Here is a 14,596-nt window from a genome sequence, read left to right on the forward strand (position 1 = left end):
CCTAATTTAATAGTTAAAATTTAAAAGATGGGAGAAGAACAATTTAGAGATAACCCAAAATAACAATTTTATTTCAAAATATTATTTCGAAATATAAATCATATAAAGTCATACACCGATATAATACAGCGTCGTATTTGGATAACAAAATAATCAAACACTTTATTTATACTTCTCCAGCAATTTGTCCACGAATTTAATGTACCCTTCTTTCGCATCGTTCTGCGACATACCTTCCTTCGATTTCCATGCGTCCCATTTTGCTTTTCCCTTTAAATCCAGCATACCAGGTCTCGCTATACAGAATAATGGAATGATATAAATAAAATAATTGCATAAAATTTTATACGAAGTAAGACAAGCATAATCCATATACTTCTTATATAATATGTATTAAACATGTATGTAATAACTCACTGGTATTTATATTTCCCACTGTTGCTTGTTTAAACAACGCGTACAATTCTAAAAATTCTTCGTCAGTAGGACGTTTGGTAAGAGCTTTTACAGCTTCTGTTGCTTGCTCGAATTTCTACAAAATCACATATACAACTATGTACTATCTAGTCATATTAGTTATTGCAGATGCTCGTAACTATATTTTCCTTAATATTTAAATTTCGTATTTACTTTTATAGCACAAGACATTACTGAATAATGGAAGACAAATTATGACGTTGCACAAAATTTCACCTTTGAATCATTACGTTATCTAGTAGGAAAATATCGTTAGAAAATAAATTTCTTGTGAGTGAAATTGGTAATATATTATTTACGTAAATCATAGTTCCTCGTTTTCTTCCTACTGAGCAATCTTAAGCACTAACTATTTATCACAAATGACAACAACAATTATTATAACAAATTTTTCTTTCTGCTTTTTACAATTATACAATCCGATCTTGTATCAATACATAGTGATTTATTTACCGAATATAGTCACATAAATGAAACCGAACGCGCCGAAAAGTATTGAATCGATAAAATCGTAATTACCTGATCAAGAGACATCCTTTTTAGCAGTTAATGGTAGCTTTCGGTTAAGTACTGCCAGTGACCAATGGATCTACCTATGCATGGATTAAATATTGCTTCTGGAGTCCCCACCTTTTTACCAACTATGCTACATAACTGGCAATGACAAAAAGAGGTACATGTAAGATTTAAAAAAACTTAGTACGTACATACATCTACGAATAATAATCAATCCATGTCGATGTTTTTAAGCCGATTTATATATTTCATATATAATTTACTACCAATAGTTTACAAATTGTTGGCTTCGTAAATTTTTATCGATACTACCGAAGGTGCGATATTTTAGTGCACCTTTAGCTCTAAATTTTCGAATTATGTCTATAATAATTAAAAACGAATTTATATATAAATTAGGATGGTTGCTCGCTGATCTACTTTTGAGAAACAATGTCATGATACGCATGATTTGGTCCGGTCCAGCGATGGGAGACCAAGTCAACGAAAACCGCCTGGAAAGAATGGGGCCAACCTGCCACATCATCACCCAATACTCAGCTACGCAAGAATGTAGAAATTCTTGACTACCTGATACATCGTTTTACCTTTCCCTAACTTTGCTGTGCACGAGAATCTCTGCTCCTCAGGGCCGTGTTCGAAGACAATGTGTACATCGAAGCTCAGGCTGAATTTCAGAATTTCGAAACTGAACGAAATGAGTTTCAATCTCTCGAACGTCTCGCACAGATTACACGGAGAATTCTATTTCTTAGCACGTATGTTGTACGATGATGAAATTATACATGACAATATGGAATTAGATGTTTTATAGATGCGCATCGGATAGAAGCAATTTGATTGTGTAAATATCGAAAAAAGATTAGATGATAAACGTAATAAAGAAAGGAAGACAAGGAGGATAATTTCGTTGGTATTTAGAACCGCAGAATAAAATTTGCTACATGCCATAGGACGAAAGTACAGAAATAGCACTCATGAAGCTACGAGAACAGGGAGGGTGAATCATTTGAAGAATACGGGAATGGTTGACGAGTAGCAACGAAAACCGACGGAGACGACCGATTTCGTGTACGCGGGATCGCGGCCGCGCGCAGTCAGAGCAAAGTGGTTTCAAAATTCACCGAGTATGCGTGATTTGTCACTCGATCGCCGATCAGTTCGATCGGGACAGTGTTACTCTCTCTCGGAAGAGTACGCGGCCAGCTAACACTAGTGCTCGACAGACACGTCTGTCATCGTGTTTGCGATTTATCCGATGAACGGTATCGTCGGTATAAATATACTTGTAAGCGGCAAATGTATCCGTGGCCTTGTTAACGATACAAGTTCTTTACATCGAGTGTCGAATAAATTTTGTGATTGTTTACTGTTTATTAACCAATACGGGAAGAGAATCAAAGAGTAACAGTAGCATGGGAAGTCAGGAAGTTTGGTGTGAAATATCTCAAGTATCTCGGCAAGCGGACAAAGTACACACCGTGAACAAGGAAATTCAACGAGAATAAAAATATTTTGATTGTTGCGATTGCGTTTATCGTTTATTTAATAAGCGGTGATATGTATTTCGTATCGCTCGAGAAAACGGGCATCGAATAACGAACGATCGACAAAACGTGCAATGTGTCTTTTTGAATGTTACACGTTACGAAGGAACAGCAGACAGGCTTAGTTGTTCATTCCGAGAATCGTGATCTCTACGGCATTCGATGCGACACAGTCGACAAAGATATGGCCAGACCGCGTTCTCGTTTAATCGCGATTGCTCTCTAACAAGCATTACGTATCAAGGATATCAACGTTGTTTGACCAGCTATCGTATGATATCGATCGTATTATGTTAAAAATTTGTGCTGACAGTGGAGAAAAAGTTGTTGCTGTCACGTATGCGGCGACTACTGTGTCACGTTGCATAGCATCGAAAAAAAAGGTAGATAAATTCAATCGAATTCTTAATAACATACACGGGTATTTGCCGGTATCTGATAACAGATCGTGTTCCTTTCGTTATCGCTGGATCGTCGAAACAGCGCATCCATGGACTTTCTTCATTATGCGACACGATATTATGCAGTTGGACTATGATTTTCGCGTGATCGTTATCGAGAAATCAACTTTGGAAATAAAAGGTATTCACAATAGTAACATGACAAAATGACGATTCTTTGGGTGAACCGGTAATGACTAATTAACATATGATACCACTGGCTGACGTTGAAGTAAGAGAAAAGATGAGTATTGTACCAGTTGCGAATAGGAGTTTTCTCCACGGAGACCGGAAACCATCTCCAACTTCGGAGAAAATTCTTTATGCGACTCTCGATAGTCTGGCTCTGAAGAGAGCGACGTTACCTTTGCAATTGTTACCTATCAACGATGATAGCAACGCTACGACCAAAGCAACGAACGAGTCGATGAAGCAGGGGAAAATTCATACTGAGATGATTGCCAAGAGATCCAGCTTCAAGGTTCGCGTTAATTGTTCTTTAATAGGTGTTCAACTTCCAGACGATTTCTTTCAGCTCGATAAAATTGCAATTTCGCAACTGTCAGCGCTATTTCACGTTTGTCATTTCACAATCGTTGGAAAAACACAACGAACGGGGTAGTTGGAATCCCGTCGCGATGCGAGTTCGCGAAAGTTAAAACGATGCTAATAAAGGAGTGGCTTGGAAGCTTGTTAGCTTCCAACGATCGTTATTCGCCATTCGGTTTGAATCCTACTGACCGACTGATTTGGTAACAGATTCGAAATCACTTCGTTATCTTATCGCACTCGTACTATCGCCTTCTTCCTCGTACTTACATCCGTTAATTACCGACCGACGAGATCTTTTTTTTTCGCCCGTTTACATGCCTTTGTCGGAAATCAAGTTCTTCCGGTCAAATCAACTAGTTCCTCTGGTTCCAATTCCTCTAGAAATTGCAACTCGCAGAGCGACGGGGCGGTTACTATTTTGAAACAGTTAGGATTGCGATTTTTATCGTATTCCTTGAAACCGTATCCGCAAAACCGTTATAAATGTCCTAACTATAGTATAAGTAGGTAGGTATACAGGGTGGTTGGTAACTGGTGGTACAAGCGGAAAGGGGGTGATTCTACGCGAAAAAAGAAGTCGAAAATATAGAATAAAAATTCTTTTCTTTTATTTTTTTTTTTTTATTTTTTCCATCGAGACAACGATCTACAGTGAGATCCGTTATAACGAGACGTGATAAAGTGCACGCGTACCGATCGAAAATTCAAAGTCGATTTTCTCGAAAACAAAGCCTCGAACGAACAATTTTTATTCTATATTTTCGACTTCTTTTTTCGCGTAGAATCACCAATTATCAACCACCCTGTATATACGCAAAATAATGAATCGCGTGAAACGTTTCGTTCAGGTCGACGCGACGTGTCCTTCATCGAAGCAACATGCAAAATACCTTGTGGTTGCATCGCCGTTGTCGTCGTCGTCGTCGTCGTCTTCGTCGTCGAAGCCAGACTCGCAAGAAACGCGGTTGAAAGTCACCGCGATCGAACCTAATCTAAAAAAAGATATCGCCTGTTTGCAACGCAATTGGACCAATAACAGCGATATCGAGGATACTTTGATAAGAGATAGCGCGTCGGAGACTGATATTTTCGAGGAAACCTATGCCGGAGAAATTGCACGTAATTCCAGTTATTGTTGTTATATCGCGAACGATGTAGCAGCGAGTTCCACGAACGATAAAAATGGATCTCCATCGGACGATTATGAGAAAATAGAATCGGTGATCGGTACGGACGCGTGTTGCAACTTTCAGGCAGAAACGAACGATGACGAAGAGAGTCTCGAGAACGAGGAAGATACTTCGTGCACGAAAAATGTATTTGTCAAATCTAAATCTACCAATGATTTAGCTAGCAAGAGTTATTCGGACATGAGACTATCCTTAGACGGACAGTCTTTAGTGGGAACGTTTTCGGATGGAAAGTTAGCGAAAAGTTTGCTCTTTAGCAACGAATTTCCAAACTGCGGGAAAAAGAAGAAACATTTTGCGAAAAATGTGTTGCATTTCGTACCGGAATATCTGGTAAAGGGACAAAAAGGGAAGAGAAAGCAGAAGGAAAAAGGTATTCCGAGTCGATCGTTGAACTCTCTGAAAATTTCATCATCGGTAGATACAAAGATAGGGATAAATTCCAACGGCAGATACAGATCGAAAAGTCTTTCTCGGGAGGAATTGAAATATCTAAAAATTTCTTCGCCGACGAATTTTGTTCATATCGCGTCCGCCACGAATCCGAATCTGGTTTCGAACGAAAACACGATCAGATTTAGTTTGGGGCAAGTGGTAATTACACACGAGCAAAAGTGCGCCACCTTACCTCTTCTCGTTGCAACGAACTACGAAAATTCAATGGCCGAAAAACGAAGCGGCCAATCGTCGTCGTCGATCGTCGCAGAGTCGACTTCTTTCGATGCAACGTCGTCGGTCGTTGATAAATCAAATGAGAAAGCCAAACGTACGTTTTCTCTTTTGGGATTACTTTTCTCATTTAAATATCCATTTTCTTCGTCTCGTTTAATCATAATATTTTCTAATTTTAGGAAGAAACGACGGGTTCAATGTTGAAACCCTAAAACGCCAATTATTATCCGAGTTGCAAACGCGTTCGGCAAAACTATTGGAGTTAAGCCAGCAGGTGAAAACGGACGAATATCGGGCAAATATACGCGAGGGGAGTGACACAACGTACGAACTAGCGTATGAACCGTGTACCGAATTACCTGCCAATTCCAGTTTTCTCTGGAGCAATCGGACTAAGAATTTCCTTCTGGAGAATACGCGGACGATCCCCAATGAAAATACCGAAAATATCGAAGACGCCGTAGGTGAAGTATACGACGACGTTGGACCTCTGAATCTTAACAACCAGGTGATAATCCAATGTGTGTGTACGATGTATTAATGTTCAGCGAATCGACGTGTTTCTCTAATTCTTTGTTCGCCAGTTATTTGATACATAAATATTGGTCGCATCAGAACGCGACGTCATTTCAGCTTTTTCATATTGCGTTTTTGTTTATCTTAAGAAATATAATCGCTTGGCGGTTTATAGCGAATTATCGGGTTCTTTCGTGTTGCGTTACGATGCATTAATTATGCATTAATTAATGCATTAATTAGGAGGACGATTACGACGATGTGGGCACGCCTGATGCATTACACGTTACTGAGAATCGTATCAGCGAATCTTCGACTGCTTTCCAAGATTCCGATGACATTTACGACGACGTTATGGGTCCGAGTTGCGCAGTAACCGATTTTAAGGACAACGAGATCGAAATTTGCGATAACGAAGCGAAGCAAGAAAGCAGCGAACTATTCGTCACTAACGAATATTCTAGCGTAGACGAAAATATCGATGTATCAAATAACGACCAAGATGTATATGATGACGTCGGTTTACCGAGCGAAGAGCGAGTCAATAGCCTTTATACCGGCTCTACGATAGGTTCGATCTTGGGATCGAGTTGGATGTGCGGCAAAGAATCCGAGTGGGAGGATTTAGAGGATTCGACTATGATCGGGCTATCTCAATTTGCAAACAAATACTACACGTCGTAAGTAAGATCGGATACGATAAAATACTTCCTTATCATTTCTCTAGAAAGTAGTTTTTCTCTTGATGAAAAAAGGATAGAGACGCAAGTCGTTTCGAGTAGAAAAAGGTCGGGTCAGAGATGGTCCCGGATGATGAGAAAACAACGATCCAGAATATCAAAGAAAGACTTCAATTCGTCGTCGAAGCCATGCGAGTCTACGCTTCGTGGTAAGTTATTGCAAAAATATTATAAAAATATTCTAAGATGAAATACGTCATATGTGTATCGGTAATGTCAGGTATATAGATGTTTCTATAATTGTTTAACAAGTGATCGATTTTAGGCATTTTATGTACAAACGCGATGTCGTGAATAAATTGTCGTATCTCACAGACGATGAACGTTTCTGAGATTTTCAATGAAACTGATTTTCAAAAAATATCTTGTTCCCATTTAAGAGTTCGTATAGCACAAAGAGTTGAAACATCGACGACGCTTCAATGCTCGATGCGATCAATATACACGTCGTTTTTCTTTTTCAAAAGTATTAGACAGCGTAAAATGAAACATTTGCTACAAATTTCCGCTGGTTCACGCGACACGTGAATAGTATACGTAGGTATATACAGTAATAAGAGTAAGCTGACCATATAATTGATTCAGCGCTATTTGCATTCTTAAATTAGACGAATCATATGTCAAGATAATGTTCAAAATCGAAACATACAGCAATGAACGGAGTGAAAATTTTCCATCGATTGTGACTTCCTTTGCCTTCGTACATAATCTCGTTGGTTCGAGATTAAGAATCTCGAAGTAAAAGAGCGAAAAACGTACAAAGTAAAAGAAAGAAATAGACTTCTGGAATCAACGGCTATGGGACAGCTTGTGGAGTGCATTGTGCTGTTATATCGTTGGAACAATAGTCGGTTGCTCCAAGTAAAAGTTACCTAAATACATACTTACTTGTCGTATCTCACATGTCTCGCGATGAACGAACATCGCTGACAATCTACAAACGGTTGCACGTAATCGACCGATCATAAATTTTCTATCTGAACGAGATTTGCCCATTGAAATTTTTTTTGTTCGAAATGTTTGACACAGTTGTTATTCCTGAATTAAAAGAGAAATTGAGAAGGAGGAGAGACCGCATCAATCCTTCCGATCGCTTTCACGGGCATATTGCCCATACCTAAGGCGATTTATCGATATCTTGTAAGAATTAGCAACAGTGGGATGGACGATAGTAAATAGACAGAACGTAGGCGATGATTCGATGCGCGTGAAAATATTTTATCGAGGAATTCAGCCTGGAAACCGGACTCGAGCACACAGATGAGGGAGGTGAAAGCGCGTATTGCGCTCTCTCAGTGTCAGTCACGGCCGAGACGCTGCGCTGTTTGCGTCGCGTCGTGTAGCGTCGCGCTACTTCATATCGTATCGTGTCGGAACTCTCTATTATACTTTCGCGCGATTTTTCGTTCGTCGATTGCACAACGATACAATTCTTTCTTGATCATCGCTACCTGCTTAGTCTTTTACTTAATTCCGACACGAATTTGATATTTGTCCATCGGTATTCGTAAGCGAGACTCGTCCGCAACGAGTCGACATGTCGTGGAAATGAAACAGACCTTGAAAACTTTCCAACGACCGAATACACAAGGTAAATTACGTCGGTTATTTCGTACGATATTTTATTTTATACACGACATGATAAAGACTTTACAAAAATCGAGGTTTGTCCAAGACATAAACAGGACGAAACCGTTTACAACGTATCCCTTTTGTCTGACTGATCTCAACTTATTTGCTCGCCATTCAGATACTAGAAGTAAAAAAATCTCTTTTCGTCGCTTTTGTTCGTTCGTTCGGAAATATACATATATATAATGTAGATTTTAATTATTCTACTGAACAAACAATACGTTTTAAAGTATCCGATCGCGAGAGTTATTCAACGAGATCCGACAAGACGATCTGTGTTTAGAAATGAAAGTAAAAAGAAATTACACGCGACTCACGATCGAAATAATTTCACTTTATTCATCCGATGCACCATGGCTTCTACCTGTCCCCTTCTCCTCTTTGATTTCTCGATTTCTCGATCTTCCTGTTAACGTTTGAAACTTGGACAAATGTCGAGCACCACACACACACACACACCCACGTTATACCACATCGCACCACATCACGTTACACCATATACATATGTATTTGTACACGTGTGTGCGGTAAGAAAACGACATAGTAACGCTTGACCGTGAACGATGATTTTAAGTGGCTGTCAGCCTTGGCAACGGATCGGTGTTGCTCGTTGGCTGTACGCAGAATATCGAAGAATGGAAGAAAGAAGAGAGCGAGGACCGAACGACGCAACAAGATCCACAGAGAACACAGGGTCTTGTTCAAATGAGGGTCATCGACCTAGACGAAGACGTGGACACGCAGGAAACATCGTGCTACGTTCACGAAGGTCCTTGCAAGATTTTAGGAAGTTGCGCTGATTAAAATTTTCATATACTGTTAAACAACAACGAATTTCTATCGATTGTTTGTCCGTCTGTCTTACGGGAAGAAAAGATCTTCTATGTATCTCAAAATCAATCTTAGAAAAGAGATCTAATAAATTCTATGATTTACCTTGAAATCGTATTAAAACAAAAAACCACTTTCCTACTAGTTTGGCAGATAGAGGTTGGAACATAGCGCGAGCGCGTCTCGTTTTTCATCGACTTAGTCATTAACGTTTTACAGACGATACATCCGATGACAGCACGTACGAGAGTCTCCATTCCTTCCAGCCGGACGACTTCTGCACAGATTCGGAAGCGGAGACGACAACCGACGAGACGACAAGGGAGCGAGAATACGAAAGTACCGAAACAGAACAAAAGATTCCGATAGATTCCGATCGATTAGTGATCGCGTATTTGGAAGCACCCACAAGACCGAATCCTCCACCACCGCGCGAAGTTAGTCTGACTCGAACTCTTGGTAAAAGAATAAAGATGCTTCGAAGGACATGGAGTATTACCAAAGGAAGTCTGGGCCGCATACGAAAGAGAACCACGGTTGACGACGGTCATTCTTGCGACGAAAGTAAGGAATTCTCCAACGATCATTCGAATTTAGACGGTGGAAGATATTTTAGTTTTGCCAGACATTTTAAAAGAACCGTTACCGGACCTTTTTCAACCTTTTACTTAAATGGTTACATCGATTCCGCGAATGGCGATAACGATCTCTCAACGTCCAAAAATTCAAGCGAGGAACCAATGTATAGCAATACCAATGACGAGATGGGTAAGTCAGTGTTTGAAACTTATATATCTCTCTCTCTCTCCCTTCTTTCTTGATCTTCCTAATTTCTCACGTAATTGCTTTAGACCACTACAGCGTACTCGTCGATCAAGAACCACTCTATCAATTTTATGCAGCAGCTGCTGCTAGGATCGCGTCCGATTTCAGCTCAGACGATTACGAGGAGGTAATGTATTATATTACAGACCATTCGGAATATTCAAATGCTTCCGATACAGTCTAATTATCTATCTATTATCGATTATCAGGTCGAGGGTATGATCCCGTCGCGATCTACTACGGATTTGGCAAAACCGGGACATAGAACGTTGTGGTGTCAAACACCACAAGTCATAAATAATGGTCTTTTACGTAAGCGACACGTTACATTGTTGCTGTTTTGAATTTTCATATTTTATCCAAAGTCTATCCAAGATCACGTTTTACTCTTTACTAGAACGACTAAGTACGGAGGAGAAGAAGGTTCAAGAAGCGAAATTCGAGATTCTTACTTCAGAAGCGTCCTATTTGAATTCTCTACGTGTTCTAAAAAACGAATTTCTCAACGAACCCTCACTCGATGAAATTTTAACTCCGTTCGAGAAAGATAAACTGTTCGGCGGTATTCCTAGCGTATTGCAAGCATCGGAACAGTTTTTAGCTGAACTAGAAGCTGTATGGAGATACGATCCCATGTTGCACGGTTTGCCAGACGTGTTGCTTAAATATACCGACAAATGTTTAGATATTTACGTAGCGTATTGTTCTAATCAAGTTAGCATAGATACGACTCTTAAAGATTTAAGGTAAGTAGAAAATAATTCCTTCGGATGGTGATAAAGTTATATCGGTGAATTAATTTTTCCAGAACACGAAAAGGTTCAAAATTTATAGAAACCATATCGCAAATAGAAGCTCGTTCGACTTGTCAAAGTTTGTCATTGCACTCATTTTTAATGTTACCAATGCAGCGAATAACGAGGTAAAATAAATTCTGTTTAAATGTTAAAATTTCACACATGTCGAATAACGAATGAACGCGACAAAAGCATGTAAATTATTAAAAAGTATGTGAATCCAGGCTTCCTTTATTGGCCGATGCGGTTCTCTCTAAACTGCCAGTAGAATGTGAAGATAGATCACATTGGGAAAAAGTTTTGTCGAGTTTAAGTTACGTCGTTGCTGAATGTAACGAAGGCGCCAGTACCGCAGCGAAAGAAATCGAAATGGAAAATTTAATACGGTAATGTTTACGGCTTAATATAGCCCAAGAAAGTTGTATCGCAATCTTCCCTATTTATTTCCATATATGTGTATATATATTAAACAAGAAATTTTATTTTAACAGAAAATTGGAATATTCCGCAAAAATTAAACCAATTGTATTAAAAGGGAAACATTTGGTTAAAAGTGGACCAACCGTACAACTATCGACAAAAGCCGATGCGGAATACAAACTCACGTTTGGAAAAAGATTTAACAAGACGCCACTTTATTTATTATTGCTCACGGATCTTCTTCTAGTCGCAAAACAGAAATCTAAGTATGGGCTTTCGTCATAATAGCATTCTCCTGCTCTGCTATAAAATAGAAAATTATAGTTTCGTATAACGTGTGTTTTTTTTCTCTATGTCACAGTACTCACGACGAAATGTACACCGTTATAGATACTTGTAAGAGAAGTTTAATCGCTTTAGAACCAGTTCCTGAAGACTCGCCATTTGCTGGACGCAATGCGATGCTGTTGACGCTCTTAGAAAATTATTCTGGACATCAGATCGAATATATATTAACGTGTGAAAGCGACACAGAAAGACAAAGATGGCTGGAAGCAGTTTCATCCTCGAAACGCGGATTGCCAGAAGAAACTCTTTACGAAGTGTGGGATTGTCCTCAAGTAGTAGCTTTATATTATTACTCTCCAAATCAACCGGACGAATTGTCATTGCATCCAGGTATATAATATTTTTTGTGAAAAGACTACTTAATCTACTTTGACCGATCCTGCGTTTCAATTAACGCAAAAAGTTGCTTTTAGGTGATATTATAAACGTGTTTAGGAAAATGTCAGATGGGTGGTATCAAGGAGGAAAATTGTTAAATGGTGAACAGGGCTGGTTTCCTGGAAATTATACGAAAGAAGTAGCTTCAGAACATGTTCGTGCAAAAAACCTTAAACAGAGGCATCGTTTTCTTACACTAAGCGGAAACGCATTACAACGAAGAGCAAAACAACAATCAGCGACTCATTAAATGAATAATGATTCAACTATCGATTATTAATTTATGCAATTTTTAATAAATCAGATTTTACGATATTCTACAATAATCTAATCCGTATCGTTCTCACATAAATAACAATAAATGTAAGGATTAGTCAAAACTGAAAACATGTTTATAATAAAAGTATCTTATTATTTATTGTCTTAATATAAATACTATTATAAATGTTCCCTAATAATCTCATCAATCTATAACTGTACTTCATATATTTTAGCTAAAAGCCTGAGAGTAAAAACAAATGAAATTAATATTTGAATAATTTATAACAATCAATGGAATGTTTTGTTTATGCAAAAATAGGACATGACACGTACAGTCTTATAAGGCAGGCTTTCCAGTTCTTTCTGAGAAAAGAAGAATATCGTATCCTGACAGTACAGCGAACTTTAACTTAAACAAAATAGACTGTCTTCTATTACATCCTAAATAAACAATCCAGTATATTCGTTATTATCCTTCCCGCGATAAACGCACAAAATTTGTTCGTTAATCGCGCTCACAATCACAATGATACAATATGTCAATAATGTTTATATACCTGCTCTAGAATATCTAGATGGTTTCACTTCAAATAATTTTCTTACAAAATATACCTGTATCGTTGTTGTTACCATTATGACAATTATTTGGGCAATAGACCATGTTTGGACATAAGAATTATTATCCAATAATAAATTTAAATCTCGAGCTTCTCTACTTCTGCTCAAATGTTGAATTTGGAGCATTTCATTAATGTTTTTCTCCACATTGATTATTGCAGACTAGGAAAGAGAAACACATCATGAACAAATTGTCGCTTTGAAGTAAAAATAATAAATACTTACTGTAAAGTTTTCCACAGAAAGATTTAATTCTTCTAGTTCCATTGAATATTTATCCCATTCATCGTATCTGTATCAAATAAATAAATATATAAATTATGAACTATAATTAAAAGATATACTTTACAACATTATATATTTTAAAATGTATATACATATATGTATTTATTACCTGATTACTGTAATATATAAATTAACTAATTTTGAAGCAAATCTGGAAAACTGATTATCTATACAAATGCTATAATAGCCAGCATTTTTCACAGTATCTTGATAATCTGAGTTAGGAAGCCACTGATAAGGATGAACTATTACTCCTTCTGGATTTCGTACTGCGAAACCAGCTTTTCTATCTCCACCACGTACCACCTGCATTTATAAATATTCTTAAAAATTTTCTTATTTTCTCTTTTTTTCGAATATTTAAAAATCTCTAGGAATTTACGCTTAAAGAATAGAACCATATGGTTAAATATATTCAGATAAATCATAAGATTATACATATTTAATCTTGTACGAAAAATATTCGTTGATATTATACTATACTGATCCTCAATTTGAATAAGTGAATAAAAAAAATACTTTCTGTGAAATAACCGTGTGAAAATTAACTGTATACCTGGAAATTTACGTAGAAAGTAGCGCCAGCATTAACATATTGAAAGTAACAATCTTCTTTTCCGGCATCAATATGAACTTTATAATCTAAGGCCACCGCGGGTAAAGTTTCATACCATGGATAAGGCATGCTGGCGTTCGCGAGGCTAAGAAACACTCCGAAAACCAAACTTCGTAAAAAATTAGACATTGTTCACGTTTAATCAAACAGACCATCACAACAATCCACCCGGCCAACAATCGCTTTCACGATCACTGACAAATGTGTTTCAATGTGCTTCTTCTACATCCACCACAATCTTCAGTGGTTCACAACTGTCTTTATTCGACTCTTTATTGTAATGTATAATTCAAAATATTGAAATCTATTACAAATTTTATTATTGTTTCATATTAGAAATGTAAAAATAGAACAGTTTAAATGTACAAATACTATGATAATATTCAATGTAAAATATCGTTGTCAATATTTTACGAACGCCAATTCTACTATCATATATAATTTATTTAAATCGTTGCAATTTCACGGTGTTTTATGAAATGTATAACGAATTTAAAATAAAATCCATTACCTATTCACTGTCCATTAAGGAAACAAAAAAATTATAACTAATAAAAATAATAGTAATTTGAATATCTTAAATTTAAAAAGCTCTACTAGAAGTTGAAAATCATTAAATATGAATGGAAAACGATGAACAAAGAAAATAAATACGTGAGTAAGTATCATATGATCTGAATTTTGGCTTTCAATGCCGAGTGAAAACATCTGTGAAAGAGAGAGCTGCTTGGATTTAATACAAATAAAGATCTAGTCTAAAACAAATTAATATTGATTCAAAATCTTATACACTGAAGTTATTAAGCTCAGTACATAAGAATAAAAATCAAATGGTTGTATGTAACGATATGATAACATATCACATAATTTACAAAACGATCTAAATAATTTTTAAAAAATTTTTATAGGTAGAAGGTCAAGAGAAAGAAAAATTG

General features: G+C 37.3%; 3 protein-coding genes across 6 annotated transcripts; 1 reads left to right on the forward strand and 2 right to left on the reverse strand.

Annotated features, from left to right (window-relative positions):
• Nucleotides 1-50: 50 nt before the first annotated feature.
• On the reverse strand, nucleotides 51-1,131 carry LOC117166599 (acyl-CoA-binding protein homolog). The gene is made up of 3 exons (XM_033350698.2): nucleotides 997-1,131; nucleotides 418-532; nucleotides 51-296 (listed from the first exon to the last, which is right to left on the reverse strand). Exons 1-3 carry the CDS (start codon nucleotides 1,009-1,011, stop codon nucleotides 163-165), a joined length of 264 nt encoding a protein of 87 aa, XP_033206589.1. The 5' UTR covers nucleotides 1,012-1,131; the 3' UTR covers nucleotides 51-162.
• Exn (Ephexin) lies at nucleotides 1,040-12,196 on the forward strand. Of its 4 annotated transcripts, none has more exons than XM_033350692.2 (16): nucleotides 1,040-1,150; nucleotides 1,393-3,461; nucleotides 4,381-5,488; nucleotides 5,574-5,902; nucleotides 6,154-6,590; nucleotides 6,666-6,799; nucleotides 8,857-9,051; nucleotides 9,333-9,881; nucleotides 9,965-10,065; nucleotides 10,148-10,250; nucleotides 10,336-10,684; nucleotides 10,747-10,860; nucleotides 10,960-11,121; nucleotides 11,227-11,421; nucleotides 11,517-11,833; nucleotides 11,917-12,196. In XM_033350692.2, exons 2-16 carry the CDS (start codon nucleotides 3,189-3,191, stop codon nucleotides 12,129-12,131), a joined length of 4,581 nt encoding a protein of 1,526 aa, XP_033206583.2. In that variant the 5' UTR covers nucleotides 1,040-1,150; nucleotides 1,393-3,188; the 3' UTR covers nucleotides 12,132-12,196. The 4 variants fall into 4 exon arrangements, with proteins under 4 accessions (XP_033206583.2, XP_076474023.1, XP_033206584.2 ...); XM_076617908.1 differs by having other exon boundaries at nucleotides 11,939-12,196; XM_033350693.2 differs by lacking the exon at nucleotides 8,857-9,051.
• Nucleotides 12,197-12,272: 76 nt separating this feature from the next.
• On the reverse strand, nucleotides 12,273-13,916 carry LOC117166598 (transmembrane emp24 domain-containing protein 5). The gene is made up of 4 exons (XM_033350697.2): nucleotides 13,602-13,916; nucleotides 13,155-13,351; nucleotides 12,986-13,052; nucleotides 12,273-12,922 (listed from the first exon to the last, which is right to left on the reverse strand). Exons 1-4 carry the CDS (start codon nucleotides 13,788-13,790, stop codon nucleotides 12,692-12,694), a joined length of 684 nt encoding a protein of 227 aa, XP_033206588.1. The 5' UTR covers nucleotides 13,791-13,916; the 3' UTR covers nucleotides 12,273-12,691.
• Between the last annotated feature and the right edge of the window lie 680 nt (nucleotides 13,917-14,596).

This window comes from Bombus vancouverensis, chromosome 4, assembly GCF_051014615.1.
Source record: "Bombus vancouverensis nearcticus chromosome 4, iyBomVanc1_principal, whole genome shotgun sequence".
NCBI classification, from domain to species: Eukaryota; Metazoa; Arthropoda; class Insecta; order Hymenoptera; family Apidae; genus Bombus; species Bombus vancouverensis.